A 27,512-nucleotide genomic window follows, 5' to 3' on the forward strand; every position below is an offset into this window, starting at 1 on the left:
TCCTTTGTGGCATCTTTATTTTTGTACCTGGTTTTATGAACAGTGTGAACATGGGTCAGAAATATCAGCTGCACTGAAACACTTCAGCCAATTGTAAAACAGAGGGACTGTGGACATGGAGGGAGTAGGGGTGGCAATTCCAGACCAGCTTCCTCCAAAGGGCTTGTAGTCCAAGCCCACAACCAGATTGTGCTCTGGGCAGGACCATGCAGTGCAGACTCTGGTGAGGAGGGACGAGAAGGACCAGTCACAACAGGGACTGCAGCCACACACAACTCGAGTTTATTGGCTTCTGGCCTCACGCTCCTGCTTGATGAAGCTGATCAGCCCATTGGTGGAAGAATCGTGAGAGGTCACTGGGCTGCTGCCATCAAGCTCAGGCTCAATTTTCTTAGCCAGCTGCTTTCCCAGCTCCACTCTGCCAGGAAGAGGAGAAAGAATGGTATGAGGAAGGTTCCAGTGTTGCTAGTGAAACACACAAGCCAACCGGCAGGCATTCCCTCTCCTCCCCCTTGAGTCAGCAACTCACCCCCACTGGTCAAAGCTGTTGATGTCCCAGATGACACCCTGAACGAAGATCTTGTGCTCGTACATGGCTGCAGAGGTGGCAGACAGTGTGCGTTAGGGCTCCACTAGCACAGTCCAACCTACCCCAAGCAGGGACCTTCCCCACTCACTCACCAATCAAGCTTCCAAGAATGAATGGCGTGAGCTTGGTGAAGACAATTGAGTTGGTTGGACGATTTCCTTCAAAGACCTTCAGAAAACACCCAGGAAATGTCCCCGGGTTAGTCATGATCCCCAAAGGCTCAGAAGGGAAGTGCACCCTGCCCTAGAGGCTGGGATATGCAGGTCTGTGAGGACAGCCCCTTCTATTGCATAGGACAAGGCAGGCCCACCATAAGCCCCTGCCCCGGCCCAACTTTATCCTTCCAATGCCAGGATGCCACCCAAAGCCCACTTCAAGAGAAGTGCCGACCTTGTGCGGCAACAGCTTCTCCAAGTCCTCAGGGCTCTTTCCCGCAGCCTGGAGCTCCTTCCGGGCCTCCTCTGTTGACTTTCCCCTCATCAGGGCCTCAGTTTGGGCCAAGAAGTTAGCCAGGAGGATCTGATGAGAGACATCCAGTTACACTGAGAAGCACTGTCTGAGCTTTAGGCAGAGCGACAAGACTGCCTAGCACTTCCCAGTTCGGGTCAGTCCCAGCCCGGGTCACGCTGCCGTCCCCCACTGTACAGCAAGGGTGGATGGCAGGTCACATGTGATGACACCGGAAAGTAGGTAACGATGATAACTACCCTTTAAGGAATATGCCCCACTTGCCAAGGGCCCTGCTAAGAACTTTTTTCTTTTTTTTTAATTAATTAATTTATTTTCCCCCAAAGCCCCAGCAGATAGTTGTATGTCATAGCTGCATATCCTTCTAGTTGCTGTATGTGGGACGCAGCCTCAGCATGGCCGGAGAAGCGGTGCATCAGTGTGCGCCCGGGATCTGAACCCGGGCCGCCAGCAGTGGAGCGCACGCACTTAACCGCTAAGCCACGGGGCCGGCCCCCTGCTAAGAACTTTACCAACATCTATCTTTTAAGATCTTGAGGAGGAGAGGTATCATCTCTTTTCTAGTTGAGCCTCAGTTTCCTCAAGTCAACAGCACTGAATCGCAGAAGTACAGGGGGAAGAATCAGAATTCAGATTTTGGGTTCAGAGACTATCTGAGCCCAAAGCTTGTGCCCACAGTAACCCATGCTACTCTGCACCCCGAGATCAGTCCTCTTTAAGGACTTTGTCAGGTTAGGAGTTGGATGGTTTTCCTGCTTGCTGCTGTGGTAGGTAAGATCTTGGCTCCATGATCTTTGCCCCCTGCTGTTATGCCTGCGTATGTTACATTACATGGCAAAAGGGATTTTATAGATAGAATTAAGGTTACAGACCTTAAGATATGGAGATTATTCAGGTGGGCCCAATGTAATCACATGGGCCCTTAAAAGTAGAAGAGGAAGGCAAATGAGTCAGGCAGAGAGATGCTACAGAGGAGGCAGGAGAGAACTGAAGCTTGAGAGGGACTCAACCCACCATTGCAGGTTCTGAAACGGAGGGGACTACGAGCCAAGGTGGCTTCTAGAAGCTGAGAATGACCCCCAGCTGCCAAACAAGGAAACTGGACCTCAGTCCTACAACCATATGAATTCTGCCAGCAATGTGAATGAGCAAGGAAAAGGATTTCCCCCTACTGTCTCCCGGAAGGAACAGTCCGGCTGACACCTTAACTTCAGTCTGTGAGAACCTGAGCAGAGACCCCGCAGAGCCTGCCGGACTTAAGACCCACAGAAACCCAGATAATAAATGGGTGTTGTTTTAAGCCACTAAGTTTGTGGTAACTTGTTATGGCAGGAATACGAAACTAGTATAACTGCCGACCAACGCATTAGGTCTTAAGAAGTCTGGGTGTAACATGCGCCTACATTATTTATTTATTTATTTATTTTTGTGTGAGGAAGATCGGCCCTGAGCTAACATCTGCCAATCCTCCTCTTTTTGCTCAGGAAGACCGGCCCTGGGCTAACATCCATGCCCATATTCCTCCACTTTACATGGGACGCTGCCACAGCATGGCCTGCCAAGCGGTGCGTCAGTGCGCGCCCAGGATCCGAACAGGCGAACCCTGGGCTGCCGCAGTGGAGTGTGCGCACTTAACGGCCTGCACCACTGGGCCAGCCCCTAACATGAGCCTACAAAGGTGTGAGGAGGGGCTGGATGGGGGCACTTACCTTGTGATGCAAACCCTTCCTTATTGGGTGCTGGGTCTGGACCGGGATGAGGAAGTCACAGGGTATCATCTTGGTGCCTGTGAAGGGCACTGTGGTCACCCAGGTGCACACCCCAACCCATAGGAGCCACTCATATGGTCTATAAGAAGGCGCTGGCCACATGGAGAAGTCTCTGCTGGTGGGCCCTCCCCTCCCCAGCAGCACCCCAGATGGGCCCTACCTTGGTGGATGAGCTGGTAGAAGGCATGCTGGCCATTGGTCCCTGGCTCCCCCCACACAATGGGGCCTGTCTGGTGGTCCACACGGGTGCCGGACTTGGTGATATACTTCCCATTGGACTCCATGTCACCCTGGAATGGGGACAGAAACTCAGCCCTCTCCCTGCAAGTCTTGCTCCTTGATGCACAATGCCCAAATCCTGCCTAGGATGTACCCGGAAGACCTGCCCTGACCTGGCCCTGTGAGATGTCCAGAGGCATGATCCTTCTATTGCCCCTCACCTGTGAGGACACAGGCTCACAAGCTTTCTGGCAAAACTACTCTGAAAGACCCATAACCAGAAGAAGGTGGGTGTGGAGGTCCGGAGAGGACCTCCCTAAGAGCAGAAATTGGTCACAAACTCTTCAATTGATGTCTTAGGGGAGAGGCACCTGGGGTCCAGAGCACACAGCCTTTGAGGGCTGTCACTTCAACTACACTCTGGGCCTTGGGGAGCCTTGGCCCCTCCTCCAATCACAGGATCCACCCTCAGGTATTGGTGAAAGTCATCTGTGACTGCCCAAGGGCTGCAGGGCAGGGACTGGGTTTGTGCTAAACAAAAGCCGGGACAGACATGGAAGGACTGCCTGGCGCAGAATCTGGACTAGGAGAGGGGCTGCTCGGTCCCTGGGGACTCTGGAGATTCCAGGGGGGCAGAGGGCTGTGAGTAACCCGAAGAGGCACCACAGACAGGGTGTGTGGTGGGACAAAGGCAGTGCAAGCCATAGGGGTCCCGGCCTGCAGCCCCACCCTACTGCAGGCACACAGAGTGATGTCCAAGAAAGAAATGACTGGCTGAGATACATGCTCTGAGCCAAGCCAGGGCCTGACTGGCCATATCATAACCAGTCATGCCCCTCTCATGGCAGTCAAACTCGGCTGCCACTCAGATCGAACAAAGATTCACCATGAGATAAGGAGCAGAAGTGGGCCTTGGCCATGCCCAAGGGTAATGGGGGAAAAAGCCGCCAGGGGAGCAGGAACCTGGGCACCTGGGCTCTCGGGCCTCCCGGGCCCCCCACAGGCCCCGCTGACCCCAGGCCTGGCCGGGCAGCTGTACCTGCTGGAAGTAGGCAGCAAAGCGGTGCAGGTACTGGTCATACGGCAGCATGGCATGCGTCTCACACCCAAAGCAGTTGATGTACCAGATACCCAGCAAAGCCAGCAGGACGGGGGCGTTCTTCTCCAGGGGCGCCGTGCGGAAGTGCTGGTCCTGGAACGACAACAAGGTGCGTGGGAGCTGAGCAGCTGCCCAGAAGGGAAGGAGAAAGGGATCTGGACCAATCACGTGTCTCTGGCCAGCACCTGGCAGATAACACAGGCCTCAGCACTTACCATCCAGTGAGCGCCTGAGAGCAGCTGCTCAAAGTTGTCAAATCCTACAACATAAAACAGCATCAACAGAAATGGTCATGCCCTATGCCCTCCTGGCAGTGGACATAGCTTCTTCTGGAACCAGGGAAAGGCTGGATGTGGAGCCAGAAGAAACAGGACCTGGGAGGACTTGGGCCTGCAGAAAGCTTCTCTATTCAGAGTCGGCCCTGAGCACAAAAGCCGATCTAAGTCTATCTAGCAGGAGGTACAAATAGGACTGCAGTTGTGAGGGGCAGAGAGAAAGCCCAACCTGAAAACCCAAAAGAAAACCTGGGCCTGCCCTCCTGACCTGAAAGAAATGTTCCAGCCAAGGGCAGAGACGCCAGTGGCCTGTGGGGATAGGAAGGTGTTTGGGACATGAGACTCTCACCCCATCTTAGATTGTCTCCCAAGATAGAAACACACACGCTCACCGATGTGCAGGGCAATGGAGAGTCCAATGGCTGACCACAGCGAGTAGCGTCCTCCTACCCACTAGGAGAGACAGGAAAAGGTGCTGAGAAAGGGTTGGCACACCCCGCCCCCCTCCCTCCTGCCACAACTTGCCCCCCGAGAGCAATGCTCGTCCACAGGTGCAGCTTGGAGGGCCTGGGCCCAACCCACCTCTGAGAAGCAAGACAGCAGGCCAGGCGCTGGCAGCTCTCTGGGCTGACCAACAGGGCAAACTATGCATGGGACCAGTCAGAGCCACAAGACTCAACCGAAGACCTTACCATGGCTGGCCCTGTCTCCTCAGACACGGACAGACCCAATGCCTCGTACCTCGTGCTGGGCTCATCTCCTCAGACACTGACAGACCCAGAGCCTCATACCTGGTACCAGGCCCCCCTTCCTCAGATGCTGACAGACCCAGAGCCTCATACCTGGTACCAGGTCCCCCTTCCTCAGATGCCGACAGACCCAGTGCCTCATACCTATTACCAGGTCCCCCTTCCTCAGATGCCGACAGACCCAGTGCCTCATACCTGGTACCAGGCCCCCCTTCCTCAGATGCTGACAGACCCAGTGCCTCACACTTGGTACCAGGCCCCCCTTCCTCAGATGCTGACAGACCCAGTGCCTCATACCTGGTACCGGCCCCACCTCCTCAGACACCGACAGACCCAGTGCCTCATACCTGGTACCGGGCCCATCTCCTCAGACACCGACAGACCCAGTGTCTCATACCTGGTAGTGGGCCCATCTCCTCAAACACCGACAGACCCAGTGCCTCATACCTGGTACTGGGCCCATCTCCTCAGACCCCCGACAGACCCAGTGCCTCATACCTGGTACTGGGCCCATCTCCTCAGACACCGACAGACCCAGTGCCTCATACCTGGTACTGGGCCCATCTCCTCAGACACCGACAGACCAAGTGCCTCATACCTGGTACTGGGCCCATCTCAGAGACCGACAGACCCAGTGCCTCATACCTGGTACTGGGCCCATCTCCTCAGACACCGACAGACCAAGTGCCTCATACCTAATACCAGACCCCCCTTCCTCAGATGCCGACAGACCCAGTGCCTCATACCTGGTACCAGGCCCCACCTTCTCACACACTGACAGACCCAGTGCCTCATACCTGGTACCAGGCCCATCTCCTCAGACACCGACAGACCCAGTGCCTCATACCTGGTACCGGGCCCATCTCCTCAGACAGTGACAGACCCAGAGTCTCATACCTGGTACCAGGCCCCCCTTCCTCAGATGCCGACAGACCCAGTGCCTCATACCTGGTACCAGGCCCCACCTCCTCAGACACTGACAGACCCAGTGCCTCATACCTGGTACTGGGCCCATCTTCTCAGACACCGACAGACCCAGTGCCTCATACCTGGTACCGGCCCTACTTCATCAGACACCAACAGACCAAGTGCCTCATACCTAATACCAGATCCCCCTTCCTCAGACACCAACAGACCAAGTGCCTCATACCTGGTACCAGGCCCCACCTCCTCAGACACTGACAGACCCAGTGCCTCATACCTGGTGCCAGGCCCCACTTCCTCACACACTGACAGACCCAGTGCCTCATACCTGGTACCAGGCCCCCCTTCCTCAGATGCCGACAGACCCAGTGCCTCATACCTGGTACCAGGCCCCACCTCCTCAGACACTGACAGACCCAGTGCCTCATACCTGGTGCCAGGCCCCACTTCCTCAGACACCAACAGACCCAGTGCCTCATACCTGGTACCAGGCCCATCTCCTCAGACACCGACAGACCCAGTGCCTCATACCTGTGCCAGGTCCAGCTTCCTCACACACTGACAGACTCAGCACTTCATACCTGTGCCCAGCCTCTTCAAACACTGACAGATCCAGCACCTCATACCTGTGCCTGGCCTCTTCAAACACTGACAGACCCAGTGCCTCATACCTGTGCCAGGTCCAGCTTCCTCAGACAGAGACAGATCCAGTGTTTCATACCTGTGCCTGGCCTCTTCAAACACTGACCAACTCAGCATGTCATACCTGTGCCAGGCCTGGCCTCCTCAGACAGTGACAGACCTAGCGCCTCCTACCTGTGTCTGGTCGTGCCTTGTGGAACACAACAGACCCAGTGCCTCATACCTATGTCAGGCCTCTTTGAACACTGACAGACCCAGCTTCCCATACCTGTGCCTAGCCCACATACATGGACATTGACAGATAAGAATCTCATACCTGTGCCTGGCCCTGCCTCCTTGGACACTGACAGTCCCAGTGCCTCATACCTGTGCCAGGTCCTATGTCCTCAGCAACAGGCCCAGTGCCTCATACCTGTGCCCAAGCATGCTTCCTTGAACAATGAAAGACCCAACACCTCCTACCTGGCCTGGCCTCTCCTCCTCAGACACCAATAGACGCAATGCCTCATACCTTGGCCTGGCCTTGCCCCTTCTGATACTGACATATCCAGTGCCCATTCCTGACTTCTCAGGCTGTACTACAGACCCCGTGCCTCATACCTGTACCTAGCCCTGCCTCCCGGGACACTGACAGGCCCAGTGGCTCATACCTGGGCTTGACCAGTCTTCTCAGTCTCAGCCCCAAGATATACCTAGGCCTACCTTCACACTGTGCCTTCGCGTGCCACACTTGCAGATTCCACTTTGTATCATCAAAATCCTCGGAACTCCATTCCCATCTTCCTAACAACTATTTATGGAGCACCTAGCATGTTCCTAGCACAGGTAATGGAAACCGTCCTTGGGGAGAAAGATGTAAAGGAAACAATCATGCCAATAAATATGCAAATAAGACAAGTGCTTTGGAGAAAGGAAATACAATACTGACACCAATTACAAAAAGAATCTGAAGGGTGCCTGGGCCTGGACCTGAAGAAAGAGCAGGCGTTACCCAGGGAGGCACTGAGAGAAAAGCATTCCAGCAGCCAGGACAGCATATGCAAAGGAAGGGCCACCTTTGTCAAAAGTGAGAGAATTAAGCCCCACGGAAAATGCTTTGAGTGACTTAACTTTTCAATTCTCCCATGCTGGTCCAAGGGGAGTACCCTTCTAGATGCAAAGGAGAGATGCTAATTCATTACATCCAATGGATGCCTTGGGACATTAGTGCTTAATTCTCTACTGGAAGCCCAGCGAGACAAGCTGGGCGGCAGGAAGCACAGCACAAGCTAGAAGATGAAGGAAGGAGTGAGGACTGAAGGGTAGAAGTTGAGAGGCAAAACTGGAGAACCGAGACTTCTGTAGATATAGAGATAATGGAAGCAGGAAACCATGTAGGGGCCCCCAGTGGTCGTCCAGAGAATGACACTGCCCTGGACAAGGTAGTGCAAAAGACTGATTCAACGGACGTTCAACAAACAGAATGAATTGCAAGACTGAGAACCAAGTGTGGCCCAGAGGCTTCCGGCTTAGGTAATGAGATGAACAGTGGGGTCCTTCGGGTTTTGGCGAACCTTACCTGATGGACACAGTCCTGCAGGCCACACCATGCCGGACACAGGCTCTCAGACATCACCTAACAGATTCAATTCTAGAAACTGGACTGCGCAGTCAGCCCTCAGACCGATAGATTCCAGGCTGCTGACCTGGGCTAAGGTCAGGTCCTCAGACCTCAATCTGGGGAGAGCCCAGCAACGCCAGTGTCTGATTTGACTCTCTGAGACCTCAACCTGCAGACACAGGTCTCCAGACCTCACCTCTCCCTGTAGTGGGCCTCTCAGACCATAGCTCCTAGATGTAGCTCCTCAGTCAGTTCACTGTTCCACGCTTCACCTGCCCCGGTACCCAGACCTCACTTTATCTAACCATGTATAACCCTATCTGTTTCCTCACCTGGGTAACGCAGACCCTATGCCGATCAGACCCCAATGCTAAAGACCACACCTTGGACTGGTTATAGGTCCTCAGGTCTCTGCAACACCCTGAGCTCTGCCCATCACATCTGACCAGGTGCTGAGTACAGGTGGTTGACCTGGCTCAGGAACATACTACTGGTCGCACTTGATCCAAAGGGCTCTCCAGACCTCCCCAGGCAGACCCAGGTACACATACCAACAATGACTCTGGCTTTCTCTTGAGGACAGCCCATGCTACCCACCTAACCATGCCTGATCCTCCCACTGAAGGTCCCACCTGTGTCTGACCCACCTTCTCTGGCCTCACCAGCCACACCAAATATGCATTTCTAGGCTAGATCTTGCCCCACTTATTTCACCTAATAAGCCCAGAGATGCCAATCTATATCTGAACCCAGGTAGCAATAACCCACCTACGATATTTATATACCTCTGCCCATGTGACCCTGGATCCATGAACTCACTGACAAAGCCAGGTCACCACAGCAGTACTGGGCACAGATGCAATGGCTTCACCTGAGAGGTTAGCTCTGCCTACCTGTGTCCTACTCTAGTGCCTCATACTGCAGGGTTATACACCTGGCAGGGACACCCCAGACAGCTCAGCTGATGGACCAGGTTTCATATACCTGCCTGCGCTTGGCTCCTCACCTCTCAATCGACAGACCCAGGTCCACCTCCCTGAGCCCAACTCAGACTCCTCACACCTTCCTGAGAGATCCCGCTGTACCTACGTGGGCCTGACTCCGGCTTCCTAAAAGGCCTAACTTGAGAGACCCAGGTCCATTATCCTGTGTCTGACTCAGCTCTTCATGTGTCAGAGACAAATCCATTACTACTAACCCCTGATTAACGTGGGCACCAGCACCTCACTGGGAAGCCTCAGACCTCACTGGATGCAAACATCTCTGCATACCTGTGCTCCGCAGACCCCACCTGAGAGATGTGGTTCTACCTACCTGTGACTAACCCATGCTCCCCAGGCCTAACCTCTAAGACTTGGGCCAACACACCTGAGGCAGAACCTTGCTCCAAGGACTTCACGCACAGGACCAAGGTGTACATACCTCTGGCTCCAAAATCCTCGCTTGTGAGAGCCGCACCTACCTATGCATGTCTAACTCAGGGCACACAGACCTCCTATGAGCCCCACCGTGTTCTGCCTACCTGCAGAAGACCCCAGTGTTGCAGACCTGACCTGAGAGGCTGCTCTACCCACCCAGGCTTAACCCTGGTTCTTCAGGCCTCACCACAAAGACCCAGCAGTACATACTTTTGCTGAATTCAACACCTGCAAGAACCAACTCTACCTACCTGTGTTCAACTCTTAACTCCTCAGGCCTCAAGACACTACACTTGGCAGACGGGCTTTGCCTACTTGCCTCTGACCCTGGCTCCTCAGACCACACCTGGTGAGCCAGCTCCATCTAACTGTACATGGCCTTGGTTCTTTACACTGTACGTACTAGGCCAGTTCTACATACCTGTACATGACGCTGGCTCCTCAGACCACACCTGGTGGGCCAGCTCTACCTACCTGTGCTTGCTCCTGGCTCCTCACACCATACCTAGTGGGCCTTCTTTACCTACTTGTGCTTGACCCTGGGTCCTCAGACCACACCTGGTGGGCCAGATCTGCTTACCTTACATGCCCCTGGCTCCTTACGCTGCAGCTGGTGGGCCAGCTCTACCTACCTGTACATGACCCTGGCTCCTTAAAAGACCCAGTGGGCCAGCTCTGCCTACCTGTGCTTGACCTTGGCTCCTCAGACCTCACCTGGCAGGCCAGCTTTTCCTACCTATGGCTTGACCCTAGGTCCTCAGACCATACCTGGAGGGCAAGCTCTGCCTACCTGTGCTTGATCTTGGGTCCTCAGACTACACCTGGCAGGCCAGTTCTACCTACCTGTGCTTGACTCTGGCTCTTCAGCTTCACCTGGCAGGCCAACTCTTCCTACCTGTGTTTGACCCTGGCTCCTCCAACCACACTTGGCCGGCCAGCTCTGCCTAGGTGTGCTTGAACTTGGTTTCTCAGACCACACCTGGAGGGCCAGCTCTGCCTACCTGTGCTTGATGCTGGGTCCTCAGACCACACCTGGAGGGCCAGCTCTGCCTACCTGTGCTTGATCCTGGGTCCTCAGACCACACCTGGAGGGCCAGCTCTGCCTACCTGTGCTTGATGCTGGGTCCTCAGACCACACCTGATGGGCCAGTTTTACCTACCTATACTTGACCTTGGCTCCTCACACCACACTGGAGGGCCAGCTCTGCCTACCTGCACTTGATCCTGGGTCCTCAGACTACACCTGGTAGGCCAGCTCTACCTACCTGTGCTTAACCTTGGCTCCTGAGACCACACCCGGTGGGCCAGCTCTACCTACCTGTGCTTGCTCCCGGCTCCTGAGACGGCACCTGGTGGACCAGCTCTATCTACCTGTGCTTACTCCCGGCTCCTGAGACGGCACCTGGTGGACCAGCTCTATCTACCTGTGCTTGCTGCCGGCTCCTGAGACGGCACCTGGTGGACCAGCTCTATCTACCTGTGCTTGCTGCCGGCTCCTGAGACCGCACCTGGTGGACCAGCTCTATCTACCTGTGCTTGCTCCCGGCTCCTGAGACGGCACCTGGTGGACCAGCTCTATCTACCTGTGCTTGCTGCCGGCTCCTGAGACGGCACCTGGTGGACCAGCTCTATCTACCTGTGCTTGCTGTCGGCTCCTGAGACGGCACCTGGTGGACCAGCTCTATCTACCTGTGCTTGCTGCCGGCTCCTGAGACCGCACCTGGTGGACCAGCTCTATCTACCTGTGCTTGCTCCCGGCTCCTGAGACCGCACCTGGTGGACCAGCTCTGCCTACCCGTACCTCTTCTCAGCTGCTCACATCTCATCTCAGACATCTGGTTCTTACTTGGGCTTCACTGTGACTTTTCAGATCTCACTAGACAGACCTAGTGTTGTGAACCTGCTCTGATCCTGGTTCCATAGACCTTACCTGACAAACTCTGCCCTATGCACCTGTGCTTAACTCATGCTGACAGACCCAAGGATACAAACCTGTGCCAGATACAGAATGCATAGACCTTCCCTGAGAAATTCAATTCCACATACCTGTGCCTGGCCACAAGTTCGCACCCTCACAAGATATCTCTACAAGATGGGTAGAGATGCAGTTCTGGGAGGTCCAGATCCACTCACTTGTGCCCAATCCCCGCTCCTCAGATCTCACCTGAGAGACCTAGCTCGAGCCACCTGTCTTCACTTCATATTCTCCGGGGTGATCCAAGAGATCCAGTTCTGTCTAGATGAGGCTAACCCTGGCTCCTCAGGCCTCACCTGACAGATCTGCTCTACTTGTCTGCCTCTGAGCTCAACTGTGAGACAGAGCTGAATGAACCTAACCTGGCTTTTCAGGTCAACCTACCTCTGCTCGCCTTTGGTTTCATAGACATTACCTGAAAAACTCAGCTCTACCCACCTGTGCTTGACCCTGCTCCTCAGATTTGGGATACAAACCAGGGCCTCACTTTAGCAGCTCAGAAACCTTACCTGTGTGAGACCCAAAAGTACAAACCTATATCTCACCTAAACTCCTCAAACCTCACCTGACAGACCTGCTCTACATACCTGCGCCAGACCTTTCCAGATGGATACAGTTCTCCACCCCTTTGCCTGACGCCAGCTTTTCAGTCTTTCCCATCGACCTGTGCATCACCAGAACTGCTCAGACATCACCCGAGGGCATAGTTCTGACCTGGACTCCATCCTGGATTTCCAGTCCTCGCTCGTCAGACTCAGCTGTGCCTCCGCCTATCTTTGGCTCCAGTGTCCTTACCTGACCAACCCAGTTCTACCTACACGTACCTTATCTTGGCTCCTCAGGCCTCCCCTAAGAAACCTGGTTCTATACACCTTGTCTGATTCCAGCTTCTGAGACCTCAGATAGATGGGGCTCTACAGACCACCCCTGGCTGACTCCACTTTATAAAACCCACCTGAACAGACACTTCCCTCAACCTGACAGACTTCTAGCTGCTCACCTCAGCCTGAGGGAAGCCTGGTGAGAGGCCATTGGTGCCAAACAGTGTCTGAGTGATTTGGGCCTCAGACATCTCACCCTGCAGACACAGGTCAAGACCTTTATCTACCACAAGCCTCTGAGACTGCACTTTACTGATGCAGCTGCTCAGTCAGTTCGCCTGTCTATTCTTCACCTGCCCCAGCTCCCTAGTCCTCACCTTTTATACCAGGTGCATTCCTGCCTCTCCTGTACCCGGGCTCCTCAAACCCCACCCCAGTGAGACCCTGATGCCACACACCACACCTTGAGCTGGTTATGTGTCCTCAGAGGACTCTGCCCATCACACTTGGTCAGGATGCTGAGAACCAGGGGGCTTACCTGGCTCAGGGGACCTATGTTTGCCTAATCCTGAGTTCTGATCACCGCATTTGAGTGATCAGCCACCATGACCTGACGCTCACTTCTCAGAACCAGTCTGAGACCCCAGTGTGTACACTTGTCCTGTGCCACAGAACTAAACCTCAACCCACAGATCCCAGTTTAAGTACCTGTCCGTGACTTTTCCTCCTCAGACTTCACTTAGAGAACCATCTCTAAATACCTGCGTGTCCTCCAGAAGTCACAGACCTCACCTGCACTTTTACCTGTCCTGGCTCCCCTTCAGACCTCACTAGCCAAAATTAGTTCCCTGAAATGTGCTGACTGTGGCTGAGCCCTGAGAGATCACCATTTACCACCATACCTCTGCCTGATCCCAACACACGAGGCTGCCTCATGACTGACACCAACCAACTGGGCCTCACCACTTATATGTACCTCTGCCCGACTGGACTCTTCTGACATTACCTCAGAGCCAGCGCAATATCCCTATGTCTCTTCTGACTCCTCTATCTCAACTGAGAGACCTTAGATCCAGAAATTTCACCTGTACCTATCCCTGGCTCCTCAGATGTCACCTTCTCGATTCAGCAATACACACCCTTACTGACCCAGGCAGGTCCCTCCTCCAGCTGCTGTGGTATGTGGTACATCTGGCCTGGCCCAGGAGGCCTCCACTGTGCCCACCTTGGCCACTCAGGCCTCAGTGAGCTCAGGGCCCAGGTTCCTGTGCCCAACTGTCATTCCCAGGCCTCACCTGGGAGACCCAGGCCTCTCCCTAAGCCACACTCCAACTCATCTCTGCATGCTGGGTGGTCACGGGCAAGGAAAACCCAGAATGGGACACGGCCCTGCTGGGCTCCTTAACTAGCAGGAGCACCCACGCGTCTCTGACCACCATCTGCTCAGGCTCCAGATCCCAGGGAGGAGGTAGAAGGTGGCTCCCCTCCTTTATCAGGCACACAACATTTGTTAGAAGCTGCACAGTCTCGCTCGACCCAGGCTCCTCATCTGAGCCACAGGACGCAGAAAATGATTTGAGTGACTCTTCCCAATTCTTCCAAGGATGGTACATAACTAGTCCCATTCTAGAAAGAAGTTAACTCATTACACACAATAGATGCCTTAGGGCATTGGAGCTTGATTCTCTCCCGTACTCCAAGGCCTTTAGAGCTTCCAAAAGAGGTTACATCTGTGGTGCTGCCACCAAGCGAAGACCTCCCAGTCTAAAGGCCTGGAAACAGCCCAGATGGGGAAACCCTCTTCGGTGCTCCTGCCATGGTCACATGTTAGAGCCATGCCCACTGCACAGAGCACCCACACCAACCCTGCACTGCACCCCTGCCCCCTAAGCCTTTCATGCATTCCACAGGCGGATTCTCACACCACTGTTGCATCGGGCAAGCTGCAAGGAAAGCTCCTGCTCACTGCTCTGCACCAGCTGTGGCTCTAGCAGACATGAGTCCATGTGACCGGCTGTCACGAGAGGGCCCTGTAGCTCCGCCACTCAGGCAAGGTTTGCTCTGCCAGCTGCCCAGCAAGGCTCCCTGAGGCCCCAGGCCTGGCGCCTCCTCTCTGCCCCACCTCCAGCTGCTTCTACGGCTCCTTTCCAGGCCTGCCCAGGCTCACCTTCTGCCTCACCCTGCCCCTTGGCCTTTTCAGATTGCGGCTGCAGTTCGAGGAAAGGCCATCACTGAGAATAACTCACGACCTCAGCCTAGTGAGGGGGGTCGGGGTGGCTCCAGTTACCGCACAGTGGGTGCTGCTGGCAGGCACCCAGGGGAGTGTCACCTGGCCCTGCAAGCTTGGCCAGCCCCCGGGGGAAGTGGAACCCTCATCCTGACTGGGCTGTTCCTCCCCACAAGCCTCTCCAAGGGCCTCTCGGCCTTTCCAAAACCAGGCATGCAGTAGATGCTCAATAAATGTTGACCTGACCTCACTGGCCCCTCTCATCTGTGGCTCAACAGTCATGACTTGGCGAAGGACACAATTCACCCAGCACAAGGAAGGGCCTTTACTTACATCCCAGAATTCAAACATGTTTTGAGGGTCGATTCCAAACTCCTTCACTTTGGTCTAAAAGGGCAAAGGGAGAGAGAGGGAAGGAAGCCTGTGTTAGCCAGACAAGAAGAGGAGTTCCAGGATGTGAGGAGCAGGGCTGCCTGAGCTGCGGAAGCACCCCCACTTCCCACAGCGCCCAATGGGGCAGGGCGAGAGCAGTCTGTGAGTCCAGCATGGGGACCAGAGGCTGCCCAACCCCGGAGCTGGATACCAGGCCAACTTGCATCCGGCACACCAGTGGCCTGGCACCTGCGAAGCCCTCCGAGGGGCACTGCACACCCATTGAGGACCTGGCCCATGCACTCTCTGCAAGAGCTACTTCCTGGACACCACCCACATGTCCACAAAGCCTGTTGGGGTACCAGAAACCGACCCCCAGGACATTTGGAACCTGAGCCTAGCCCTGGAACCCTAGCATGGGCAGGGGCCACCTCCCAGGCCAGGCATCACACAGCCCAGACACCTGCCCAGCCCTTCCAATATCTGGGATGGTGATTCTGCCCCAGGAGGCCTTCAGGAGATGACTGACCCTGTTTCTCGGGTGCTCTGTCCCCCGGGCAGACAGGGTCAGCAACCCCTTACCTAGTCCCCACAGCAGGAGGCACCCTACTGACCAGTCCGAGCTCCGCCTGCAGGAGGTAGTGGTGCTGTGGTGTGCCAGCCTTAACATAGCCTCCTGTCTCCCTCCACGAGATCAGCACTGGAGGCAGGGGTGCAGCGGGGGTGGAAGGAGTGGGAGGGAGTGGTCTGGACGACCTGGGTGTGCTTCCAGCTGACAGCCCAGCACAAAGCAAGTACTCACAAGGTGTGCCACTTACTCCTGGAGCACAGCCCCACCCTGCCCCACCGCCACCCTACCTTATATAACCTCAGGCCACAGAGACGATGAGAACTGGCAGGCAGGTGACCCGCCTTCTAATCCCAGCATCACTGACTCTAACCCTGGCAGACACTGGCAAAAAGTCACATTCCTTCACTGGGGCTTAACATCCTTCCATGAGAATCAGCGTGCGTCCCCCACCCCTACCCAGCATATCTCACTTGGAGAGAGACCAGTGGTAGAGACCAAGGGAGGTCATGTGTGTGGAGTGTTCTGGATATCAATCAAGCCTAGGAGATGGATGGGGTTAAATGCAAGCCCCTCAGCAGAGCTGCAGAAATTTGATGGGAAAATGTAGGAAAGACGAGCATGGTTTGCAGTTCACATCTCTCATAGGCAACCAACCCTTCTATCCATCAGCAGGGCCAAGATCCCTGAACCTGTGAACCACGCCTCAGCTCGTGTGTTCTGAAAGGCCATGACCTTGACGTGGCCCAGGCCCTCTGGGAGGTAGTCTTGGAGCCCACGCGGGCACTTACCGTGTTGGTGGACAGGGCAACAAAGTGCTTCGCAACTGCAGAAGGCTACAAGAGATGGAGCCAAGTTACACCAAACCCAGCCTGGGGCCATCCAAGGTAGTGACTCTCCCATCTCTGGAGAAACCAAGGCCCTGGCTGGGACTGACTGTTCCCAGTCCTTGGTTCTGAGGCTGCTGGAGGAGTCCCAAGTCAAAGTTGAGAGGACAGAGGGGTCAGAGGCTGGCCAGCCCATCCCAGCTCACAGGCACACACAGCCCAGGGTCCCTCCCCTGTAAAGCGGGTGCAGCCAAGGGTAGAGATGATCCCTCAGGGCCAAGGAGCCCTAAAGAAAGGGCCCTCAGCCAGTTCGAGCAGGTTCTGCCACATGTGGCATGTCTGGGGCTGGCAAAGCCAAACATCTTAATCAGAAAAAGCAGGCACCAGAGAGGCTGCCTCCTGCTGCCAACTTCAAGAGACACAGGGCTCTAGGGTGAGGCTTAGCCACTCAGGTGGATGGGCAGGCCCACCCTGTCTCCCGGCCCACCCCAGCACTCACATCCTTGGCTGACAGGAGAAACCACTCCTTCGCCGTCTCTGCGTTCGTGATGGTCTCCTGGGTGGTGAAGGTCTGCAGCCACAGAGTACAGCAGTTGGTCTCCAGCTCAGGGTCAGTGCGGCCGAGCCAGGGCTCAGCAGCAGAGGCCACGTGGGTGCCCAGTCGTCACAAGGAGCAGTGCATGTGGGTCAGTGACAGGTACTCCACATAACCTCCACCCACGTGTCCACAAAGCCACGCCGCGTGGCTGTGTCTGGGGCAGGGCCTGAAGTAGCAGTGTCATCCTGTGATTCCAGGACTTCACAACCAGAGCAAGGGGAACCCTCATAAGAGCCACATCTCTCCCAGCCCCTCCACAGGTCAAAGGCCAGAGTATCTCCCAGGAGAGGGGCTGACGTCACGCCTGGGGCTCCCTTCAGCCCAGGCTAGGCTGTATCTCAGAATTCAGACGGAATTCTTAATATTTTATGTGCGTTAATTTGACTAAATAGGGCGTAAAAGACAACAAACGAAACCCTTATATTATCTGGGGATGGCTCTGGGATCAGAAAGGAGCAGACATTAGGGACAGATCTTAAAGAAAGAAGAGAACAGTCACAGGCTGAGCACAGATCCCACAAAGTGAGTGCGTGTGACCTGAAGACCAAGTTGAAACTGACCAGTTTAGGCTTTCGGTCAGGTAAACTGTGTTTGCCGCCAGACAAGGAACAGCCTGAGGGCAGCTGCGCTGACCCAATCCACAAAGCGTGGCTCATCAGAAGCAGTCGGGAGGGTCCAACGCCCAGGGCAGTGGCAAACATCCACCCGCCCTGCCCCACGGGGTGGGGAGCCAGGCCGCGTCCAAGGCCCATACCTTGGAGGCGATGATGAAGAGGGAGGACTCAGGGTTCAGGCTGGCCAGAGTTTTGGCAATGTGGGTCCCATCGATGTTGGAAACAAACCAGACCTTGGGACCTCCTGAAGAGTACGGCTTAAGGGCTTCAGTCACCATGAGGGGTCCCTGTGGGGAGACATGCCATCAGAAAACAAGATTCCAGGGCCCACAAGAGGTGGCGACAGCCACGACTCATCACTGAAGAAATCAAGGCCCTGGATGGGACCCCTCACCCCACCCCAAGGCCATCCTCTCCTCACCAGGTCAGAGCCGCCGATGCCGATGTTGATGACATCCGTGATGGGCTTGCCCGAGTACCCCTTCCAGTCGCCACTTCGGACGCGCTGGCACAGAGAGGAGAGATGCCATCAGCCCAAACCCACCAGTATAAGCTGCTGCTCAAAAACCATGACCTGCGCCTCCTTATGCCCCAGTCCCAACTTCCAGGCCCTCACAGGCGCCTACTGAGACCCTTGTGGCAGATCCTGCCACGCTCACCCCCGAGAGTAGACCCTGTTTCATCATTTGCAAAGTGGGGCCACATCCCTACCTCACAGTAACATCGTCAGAATTTGCAAAACAAGGGTGAACTCTGAGCAGAACCTAACATGTCAGAGACCAAGAAATATGAAATGCCCGCTATGGTGAGAGGTCTGTGCTGGGGACAGGAACATCAGACATGCAGCCTCCACGTGGGCCCCAAGGACCTTTGCCTCCTGGAATTCACACCCCTGTATAGTGCCCTCCATGCTGAAAAGGGGCCACCTATGCACCCGTTAGGATACTGCGAAAATGACGGAGCATGACTTCAGAAGCTGGGTCAGGAAAGCCCCTGCAGCTTCTGCCTTGCTCTCTTGTATCACTCACTTTTGGGGAAGCCACCTACTATGCTGTGAGGACAAACAGTCCCATGAAGAAGCTCATGTGGCGAGGAACTGAGGCCTTCTTCCAACAGCTAGGCCAACTCACCACCCATGAATGGGAACCGTCTTGGAAGAGGATCCTCCAGAACCCGCCAAACCTTCAGATAACTGCAGCCCTGGCCAACATCTTGACTACAACCTCAAGAGAGACCCCCCAAACCAAGACCAACCAGTTAAGTCACTCCTGAATTTCTGACCCACAGAAACTGTGTGAGATGATAAATGTTTACTGCTGCTTTAAGCCTAGTTTGGATTTGTTATATGACAATATAACAAATATATGTAATTTTTTATATAACAACACATAACTAATGCAGATTACCAGAAGCAGGGTGTTGCCATAACAAAAACCTAAAAATGTGGGCAAAAGCTAAAAGAACCTTGAAGAGAGGGTTAGTGAAAGCCCAAACAAACACTGGAAAAGACTGTTAGCAGAAGCCTGATAGTCCTCGAGGGGGCTGCTGGTGTGGATTTAAAGATTTAAAGAAAAGGGAGGAGGGGCCAGCCCCATGGCTGAGTGGTTAAAGCTCTGTGCGTTCAGCTCTGTTGGCCTGAGTTCCCAGGTTTGTATCCCGGGCATGAACCTACACCACTCATCAGCCATGCTGTGGCGGTGACCCACATACAAAACTGAGGAATACTGGCACAGATGTTAGCTCAGAGCTAATGTTTCTCAAGTGAAAAAAAACAGGAAGATTGGTCACAGATGTCAGCTCAGGCCAAATCTTCCTCAGCAAAAGCAAAAAAAAAAAAAAAAAGGGGAGGAAAACATGATTGGAAATTGGAGGAATGAGAATCCTTGTTATGTAGCGACAGGAAGTTTAACATCGTTGCCTGCATTAAGGGGGAAAGTAAAAGATGTACCTATTATGAGCTGGATGATCTAACCACAGAGATTTTCAGGCTATGTTAAAGGAACTGCCTAGCTTCTTGGTGCTTTTAATAAAACGCAAGAAGAGTAAGAAGCTAAAGGAAGACCTTTTAAACACAAAGAAGCCAGAAATTGTGGAGTGTGAAAATCCCCAGCCTCTTCAGGCAACAACTGATGCTAAAATTAAGAAATGGCTCCTTAGCAAAGATCAAAGCCAGGGCCAGCCCAGTAGCATAGTGGTTAAGTTCACATGCTCTGCTTTAGCGGCCCGGGGTTTGCAGGTTCAGATCCCAGGTGCAGACCTATGCACCGCTTGTCAAGCCATGCTGTGGTGGCGTCTCATATAAAGTAGAACAAGACTGGCACAGATGTTAGTCCAGGGCCAATCTCCTTCAGCAAAAAGAGGAGGATTGGCAGGGCCGGCCCAGTGGTGTAGTTGTTGGGTTCGTGCGTTCCACTTCGGCGGGCTGGGGTTCATAGGTTCAGATCCTGGGCTCAGACCTACGCACTGCTTATCAAGCCATGCTGGGGCAGCGTCCCACATATAAAGTAGAGGAAGATGGGCACTGATGTTAGCTCAGGGCCAATATTCCTCAGGAAAAAGAGGCGGATTGGCAACAGATGTTAGCTCAGGGCCAATCTTCCTCAAAAAAAAAAAGATCAAATCCAGGGTACTGTCACAAAAGCATAGTATAAAGATGAAGCCGAGAGTATAGCTGTAAAACCCTTTGTTAAGACCTCAGAAAGAACTAAGGTGGTAACATAGAGAACCTTCTGGCCAAAGACAAGCTTCTAAGAGGCTCAAGGGTATTGCTTCTGTGGTCTCAGAAGCAATGGTAGAAAAGGACTTATCCTGAAGAAATTTGTGGGTATGGCTTTTGTCTATTGGAGTGAACCCCCCCAAAAGCTTCACAGGAGACCCACAAAGTTGTTAAGATAACTGAACTGTGAGAAATACCACTAGCTTAAATTGAAAGGGACAGAGATAGTATAAAAGGAAGAGGCCCTTAGATACCCACATTTGTACAGGCACTAAGCAGGCAGGGAAACCAGGCAGGTGCACACACAGACTATCTTTCATGTGAAAAGAATGAACGAACACAAAGCCAAAAGCCCTAAGGGATGATCTCAGGCCTTGAGTGCTAACCAAGCAACTGCCCATGTGTCCTGCTGGATTTCAGAATTGCTTTGGACCAAGGACTCCTCTGTACCCCCCACTCTCCCCCTCTTTTTGAAAAGGAATTATATCAGTTATCCTATGCCTATCTCACCATTGTATGTTGGATGTGAGGGGTAAATAACTTGTCTCTTTAATTCACATGTCTTCTAATCAAAAGGAACTGTATTTGAGTGGTATCAGGGGACATGCAGGTACTACAACACCTGTACCTAACTTAGATGATGAGGTTCTTGGTACTGTGATGGGACATGGCCTTAGGAGAAGCTGAGGAGGGTATTTTGCACCTGGAAGGAACATAATGAATCACTGGGAGGCAGGGGGCAGACTGGCAGCCAACTTCCAAGACGACTCCCAGTGATCCTTGCCTCCAGGCATTGCATTCATGTCCTTATGCAGTCCCCCTACTTTGATCAGAGTTGAGCAGTACAACTAACAGGGTAGAACAGAAATGCAAGAGTGCAATTTCCGATGCTAGCTCATAAAAGACCTTGAGGCCCTCTGCCTTTCTCTTTCTTCACTCACTCACTCTGGGGAAAAACAGCTGCCTTGTCATGAGGAAACTCAAATAGCCGGTGGAGAGGTCCACATGGTAAGGAACTGAAGCCTCCCAAAAGCCAGCACCAGTTGCTAGTGAGCCATCTTGGAAGCAGATCCTCCAGCCCCCATCGAGCCTCCAGACGGGTGTAACCTTGGGCCAACATCTTGACTACAACCTTATGAGACCTGAGGCAGAACCAGTCAGCAGAGCCACTGCAAATTTCTGATCCACAGAAATGCTGATTGTTGTTTTCAGCTGCAAAGTTCTGGAGTAATCTGAAGACCCAGCAACTTTTATTTTTGCTTTAATAAAGTAATCAACTGCCATAGAAAATTTTCCACCAATACAGAAAAAATACATTGCTCAGCTTCTCAACTCTCAATCTCACCAGCAAAGTTTTGTTATAATACAGCATTCCAGAGGAGAAAATATGTGTATCTTTAATAAAAGTACACATGCCCCTTATTTGACCAGATGGGGTTTTACAATGCATGCCAATTCTATAACTTCCTTTTTTAACTTACAGTATATTCTGAACAGCATGGCAGGTCAATGCAACCGTAGCTCCCTAATTCCTAATGGTGCTCAGAACCACAGTATATGAAGACACACTGATTTTACTAATCACTCCCCTCCGATAAACGAGCTCAGGTTGTTTTCAGTTTTTGCAACTACAATTAAGGTCATGGCGGACATCCTTACCCAACCTTGGCGAACTTTTAAGAGCATGGCCACGAGGAGTGTTCCTCACCACGGAACTGCTGCCATTCAGCAGCTTTTTTGAACTATAAATACCCCATCAGTCCGAGTCAGGTACTCCAGCAGCCAGCTGCAAGGGAGGGCTCTCCTGGAAGCAGCTCTGCAGATGGCCAGTGCCACACTCTCCACACGGCACACTGGAGCACACAGGCTGATCAAACAGAACGCCAGGCTTCTGAAGCATGTCAGCTCTGCCACTCACAGCAGAGGGCTGCAAATGCCCTTCCCCACACTGAAGGCCCACCACACGTACCAACCACTGTTAAGGGACGCTGTGGAATCCAGATTCCCATCAGGATCCCAAGCCTTCCTCACCCGGAGAAGTCCCACTCACTCGGCTGCCAGGCCTCTAGGACTGATGCCCAGACCACTTCCTGCTGTTTCACGTCTGAAAATGGCTCTTAGCCAAAGCAACCAGACTTTGACCAGCCACACGTCGGGGCCACTGCTCTCAGGGACAGGCTGCCCAGATTATCACTCCCAGCGCACGCATAACCCGTACATACAGACGTGCACTCACCCACACTGCAGATGAGCCCTAGTCACTGCCCTTGTACTCCAGGCTTGAGGACATCCGCCAACCCTCGAGGCAACAGTGGTTGATGTGGGGAAATCTCTAGCTGGTTTCTGAGGCAACCCCTACACCCCTCACAGGAAAAGGAGGGACACTTGTGGGCACTGACGCTGACACAGGGACACTCATGTATTTGTAAGTACACATAAGCTGCAGAAGACTCGGTAAAAATGAACCCGTGTGTGTATGCATGTGTGCACCTATTGCAAAGAGGAGACGGCAGATGTACATATACACTAGTACATGCATAGAAAGCTTCTGGATGATTTCACAGGCAACACTATAAAGGCTGCCTCTGGAGAATTGCCTGGGGTGTGATCAAGGAAATTTTGCAACCTTTATCTGGTTCCAGACTAGGCAATAAGGGCACATGACTAAAGAAATTAGAAAAAACAAGTCTCTCACCCGCTATCCCACCCGTCAGCGGCCTCACTTTTCTTATCAGATATCCGCCCTGGCCAGACTGGCACCAGGAGCCCACAGGTGTCAACAGCTCAGGAAGGAGGCTGCTCCACTGCTGCCAGGGGAGGGTGCCTTCAGAACAGGGTCAGGGAAAGTCGTGCCTTAGGAGAGCCCCCAGGGCCAACAGTCACATAGACCTCCCTCACCTCAGGCTGCAGTGAGGGCTGGTGTCCTCTCCAAGGAGAGTGAAGGGGGGGCCCACAGGGGCCCCCAGATTCCCAAATGCACACACAAGGCCAAGGGCAAGTCCAGCCCAGCAGCTGCTTACCTGGCAGAAGGACTTCATCTTCTGCAGGACCTTGTTGACCTCTGGCATCACATCCTTGCCATCCACCAGAATGGGTGTGTTTGACCGGTTCCGCAGGGCCACGTGCAGCACTGCCCGATTCTGGGGACGAGAGTCAGGGTGTGAAGACCCCGAGCCCAGGGCAGCCGGGCTCCCAGCTGGGCAGGTGCAGTGTGGCTCTGAGCATCAGCTCAACCCTCCATCCACGGGACATGCAGGCCCAGAGGTCTCTGTTGGTACCACAGTCTGGTACTCAGAACCCACTGTGTGCTTAGGGAAGGAGGGGCTACCCTAGGACTCGGGCGGAGGCAGAGCGTGTGCCACTCCCTTATGTGCAGCAGACAGTGGAGGGAAGGGAGAATGGAACAAGCCTAGGACAGGCCCCGAGGGCCTATCTGTGTTCAGAACGTGAAAAACCAAGGAAACGGGGACAGAGCAAGCAAAGGCAGAGAGTGGTGACAACAGGTCAGAGACAAGCAATAAATGGCTTCAGAGGACCTGGGCTCATTAAGCCTAGTCTCATCTCCCCCATGAGAGTACATGGTGTTGGCTGCCACCTTTTGAAAAGTGCCCCCAGCCCCTGGATGTGGAGCAAAGCAGGCAACTGAAGCTTCCCTCACCAAGTGGCCCCATCACACCAGCTGCCAGAAACCAAAATGGACCCTAAGTCTGTGATGCGTGCCAGGCAGCTGTTCTTGTCACGTGACAGCAACAGTCCCAGCCAGCTGAAGCCAGCAGGAGTCCTTGAAGGAAATAGGTCTAAAGACTGCAAGTGGGCAGGAAAGGGCTGGTCTCAGGACTCCAACCCAAGGAGAGGCTCACTAAGGTAGAGGGCTTCATGTCACTCTGCCCTCACCCTGCCCTTCCCACTTCTGTCCCACATTCCATACGGCAAACGCACTCCTCCAGGAAGCCCTACTTGATCGCACTCTCCCTCAGCCTGGCCCACCAGCAAGGGACAGGTTGAGTTTGAATCCTGGCTCTGTCTCTTACAGATATGACATCTTGGATAAATGACTTGACCTCTGCACCTCAGGCTCCTCATGTGTAAAAGGAGGATAATAACATTGTGAGGGTGAGACTCTGAGTGCTCAGCGATTACTGCGCCTCCAGGCTTCCATATCATGCACGAACAGGGCCCCCAAGGCCGGGCCTTACCACTGCTGAGGTTGATCTTTTGACATAAGATTCTTCTTTTTGAACTTGAAATCAACAATCCAAGGAGGCTTATGCACCCCTATGTTCACTGCAGCATTATTCACTATAGCCAAGAAGTGGAAGCAACCCAAGTGTCCATCAACAGATTATTGGATAAAGAAGATGTGGTAGGGGCCGGCCCCGTGGCGTAGCAGTTAAGTGCGTGCGCTCCGCTGCTGGCAGCCCGGGTTCGGATCCCGGGCGTGCACCAACGCACCGCTTGTCAGGCCATGCTGTGGCACGGTCCCACATAAAGTGGAGGAAGATGGGCACGGATGTTAGCTCAGGGCCAGTCTTCCTCAGCAAAAAGGGGAGGATTGGCATAGATGTTAGCTCAGGGCTGATCTTCCTCACAAAAAAACAAAAAAAAGAGATGTGGTATATACATATAATGGGATACTACTCAGCCATAAAAAAAGACAAAATCGTCCCATTTGCAACAACATGGATGAACCTGGAGGATATTATGTTAAGTGAAATAAGCCAGACAGAGAAAGACAAACACCATATGACTTCACTCATGTGTGGAATATAAACTAACACATGGACAGAGAGAACAGTTTGGTGGTTACCAGGGGAGAAGGGGGTCGGAGGGTGGGCACAAGGGGTGAAGAGGTGCATTTATATGGTGACTGACAAATAATAATGTACAACTGAAATCTTACAATGTTATCAACTGTTATGACATCAATTAAAAAAAATTTTAAAAAAAATTCTTTTCACCAACAAAGCTTGCAACAAGGACAGATCAGAGTTAAGTTGTCTAAGCATGCCTTGAGAAGCCCTCTTCCTGCAGGCTTGAGATGTGCTCTGCCTAGGCAGAACCAAGAGTCATTCCATGCTCACCAGATCCAGACTACCAGTCTAGGGGAAGGCACACCCAGAGGCCCTGCAAACCGCTCAAGGAAACAGGCCTTCGCATTAAGCAAAAGCATTGCCTAAGAGGAGGGGTGAAGACACTGGGTGATGCTGCTAACAGTCAGATGAACCCAAAGGGAAAGAAGAGGCCCTGGAGGGTATGCAGAGTCTGGTGTCCACTGGCTGCTCACCTCAGTGAAGTTGATCTTCTCGCCACTGAACATGCGCTCCCGGGCGGCCTCCACACCCCTGGACTTGGCCTGGGAAGAGAAGACACTGAGGCCTGGTCCCATCCACACTGGCCACCAAGAGTCCAAGCCCCCCAAGCACAAGAGTTGGTGCAGCCCCCAATGGGGCTGACAGATGGCTGCAGCTTGGCACCCTCCCTCACTGCCTGGGAAGGGTCTGCTCAGACATCAGGCACTGGGGTCCCCTGGGATGCTGCTCAGAACCTGTGCCAGGCGCAGGAGCTTAGAGCCCTACATCGGCACAGAGGCAGTTACTGAGGTCCCCTGAGAGAAGGAAGGAAAGACGCCCAAGGACCTGGGGGTTCCCAGGAGCCCAGCTCGCCCACCACACTGCCGGTGACAGGTCAAGCCTCCCACAGCAGAACATTACCAGGTCCACCAGCATCTGCATCACATTCTCCGTCACAAGGTTCTTGGAGTAATCCACCAGAATATGCCCATGGTTGGTGTTGAGGTTCAAGCTGCAGAAAGATGGGAGAAGCCACTGACCACACCTGAGGGCTCCCTAGCTTGCTCCTTGACCAGAGCTGATTCCAGAAAAAGCATCCTCCCTGTGCCACACCCCAAAACGCCCTCAGCAGCCTAGCACAGTGGTGGTGTCGGGTTACCTGCCCGCCCACCAGGCTGACCTGCAGCAGCAGCACAGCGAAAGAGACCATCCTCACAGAACAGAGATGCAGACGCTGGGTGAGAAGCCATTCCCCTGCTAAAACTGAGATGCGGGATGGGAAGACAAAGAGCTGGCTGCAGCTGCCCCTACCTAGCCCAGGGAGTGACCATTCCCTCCCAGAGCTTCCACTCTGCAAGCCAACTTACTCAGGGAAGGACCCAGATGACAGGGCTGGCCACTGCAGATTTCCAGTCCGGAATCACAGACCACCCTCCCCAACACGCCTGCGCCAGTGACCGGAACAGCTCGACCCCATCCCCGCCCCCCAAAATTTTCTCCGACATATTCCATTCCATTTCCCGGTCCTTCATAGGTCTCCAGACCTAGTCTCTTAGGTAGGAATCATGCCCCCACATCTCCACCCTGCCACCGCGGCTCTCCGCAAATCCCTCGGGCCTGCCCCACCCTGACCGCACCCCACGGACGGTGCCGGGACCCGAGCCCATTCCCGGGCAGGAGCGGATGGCAGGGTTCAGCCCTTCCTCGCCCGCTGCGTCAGGAGGGCACTGCTCACCATTGCGGAAGGACTCCCTTCTCAAGTGGCGGGGAGGCGGGGGGGAGGGGAAAGGGACAGCGAGCCCCCGCAGAGGGAAGCCGTGGAGGGGCCCACTTCTCATGACTAAGCAGCCCGGGCCCCGAGACCTCCGGCGACCCCCGGGAACCCGCTTCAAGGAGGCGTCAAGGACGAAGTGCGGCCTGGGCGCCGATCCGTAGTCTGGGGTCTGCGGGGGGCGCCCGGGGCCCGCCGCCCCGCCCTCCCGGCCTTGGCCTGCACACCCTGACCCCGTGCGCGGCGGCCCGCGCGCCCCGGTCCCGGTCCCCACGTCGGCGCCCCGCTCGGGCCCCGCGCGCGCACCTGAAGTGGTTGAAGCGCTCCCTGTCCCCGTCGAAAAGGCGCCGCAAGTTGAGGTCCGCGCCGTGCTCGCGATGCCATTCCCGAAGCTTCTGGAACTGCGGATTCTGGGTGAGCGCGGCCATGGCAGGAGCGCTTGGGCACACGGACAGGGACGCGCGCGGAAACGGAGGAAAGA

The 27,512-nt window shown here is 54.1% G+C and overlaps 1 protein-coding gene and 1 long non-coding RNA gene across 4 annotated transcripts; both read right to left on the reverse strand.

Moving 5' to 3' along the window:
- On the reverse strand, window positions 1–27,512 carry GPI (glucose-6-phosphate isomerase). Of its 2 annotated transcripts, XM_058529136.1 has the most exons (18): window positions 27,338–27,512; window positions 26,182–26,272; window positions 25,755–25,823; window positions 23,491–23,610; window positions 18,176–18,259; window positions 17,895–18,041; window positions 17,042–17,113; window positions 16,507–16,551; window positions 15,109–15,162; window positions 4,812–4,872; window positions 4,360–4,403; window positions 4,085–4,237; window positions 2,987–3,116; window positions 2,767–2,843; window positions 980–1,108; window positions 682–757; window positions 530–596; window positions 1–418 (listed from the first exon to the last, which is right to left on the reverse strand). In XM_058529136.1, exons 1-18 carry the CDS (start codon window positions 27,457–27,459, stop codon window positions 283–285), a joined length of 1,677 nt encoding a protein of 558 aa, XP_058385119.1. In that variant the 5' UTR covers window positions 27,460–27,512; the 3' UTR covers window positions 1–282. The 2 variants fall into 2 exon arrangements, with proteins under 2 accessions (XP_058385119.1, XP_058385120.1); XM_058529137.1 differs by lacking the exon at window positions 18,176–18,259.
- LOC131396772 (uncharacterized) lies at window positions 4,904–9,190 on the reverse strand. Of its 2 annotated transcripts, XR_009216680.1 has the most exons (4): window positions 5,966–9,190; window positions 5,814–5,863; window positions 5,667–5,766; window positions 4,904–5,363 (listed from the first exon to the last, which is right to left on the reverse strand). It is a non-coding gene; the product is annotated as an uncharacterized LOC131396772 (long non-coding RNA). The 2 variants fall into 2 exon arrangements; XR_009216679.1 differs by having other exon boundaries at window positions 4,904–5,766.

This window comes from Diceros bicornis, chromosome 34 (genome assembly GCF_020826845.1).
Source record: "Diceros bicornis minor isolate mBicDic1 chromosome 34, mDicBic1.mat.cur, whole genome shotgun sequence".
Classification (NCBI taxonomy): Eukaryota; Metazoa; Chordata; class Mammalia; order Perissodactyla; family Rhinocerotidae; genus Diceros; species Diceros bicornis.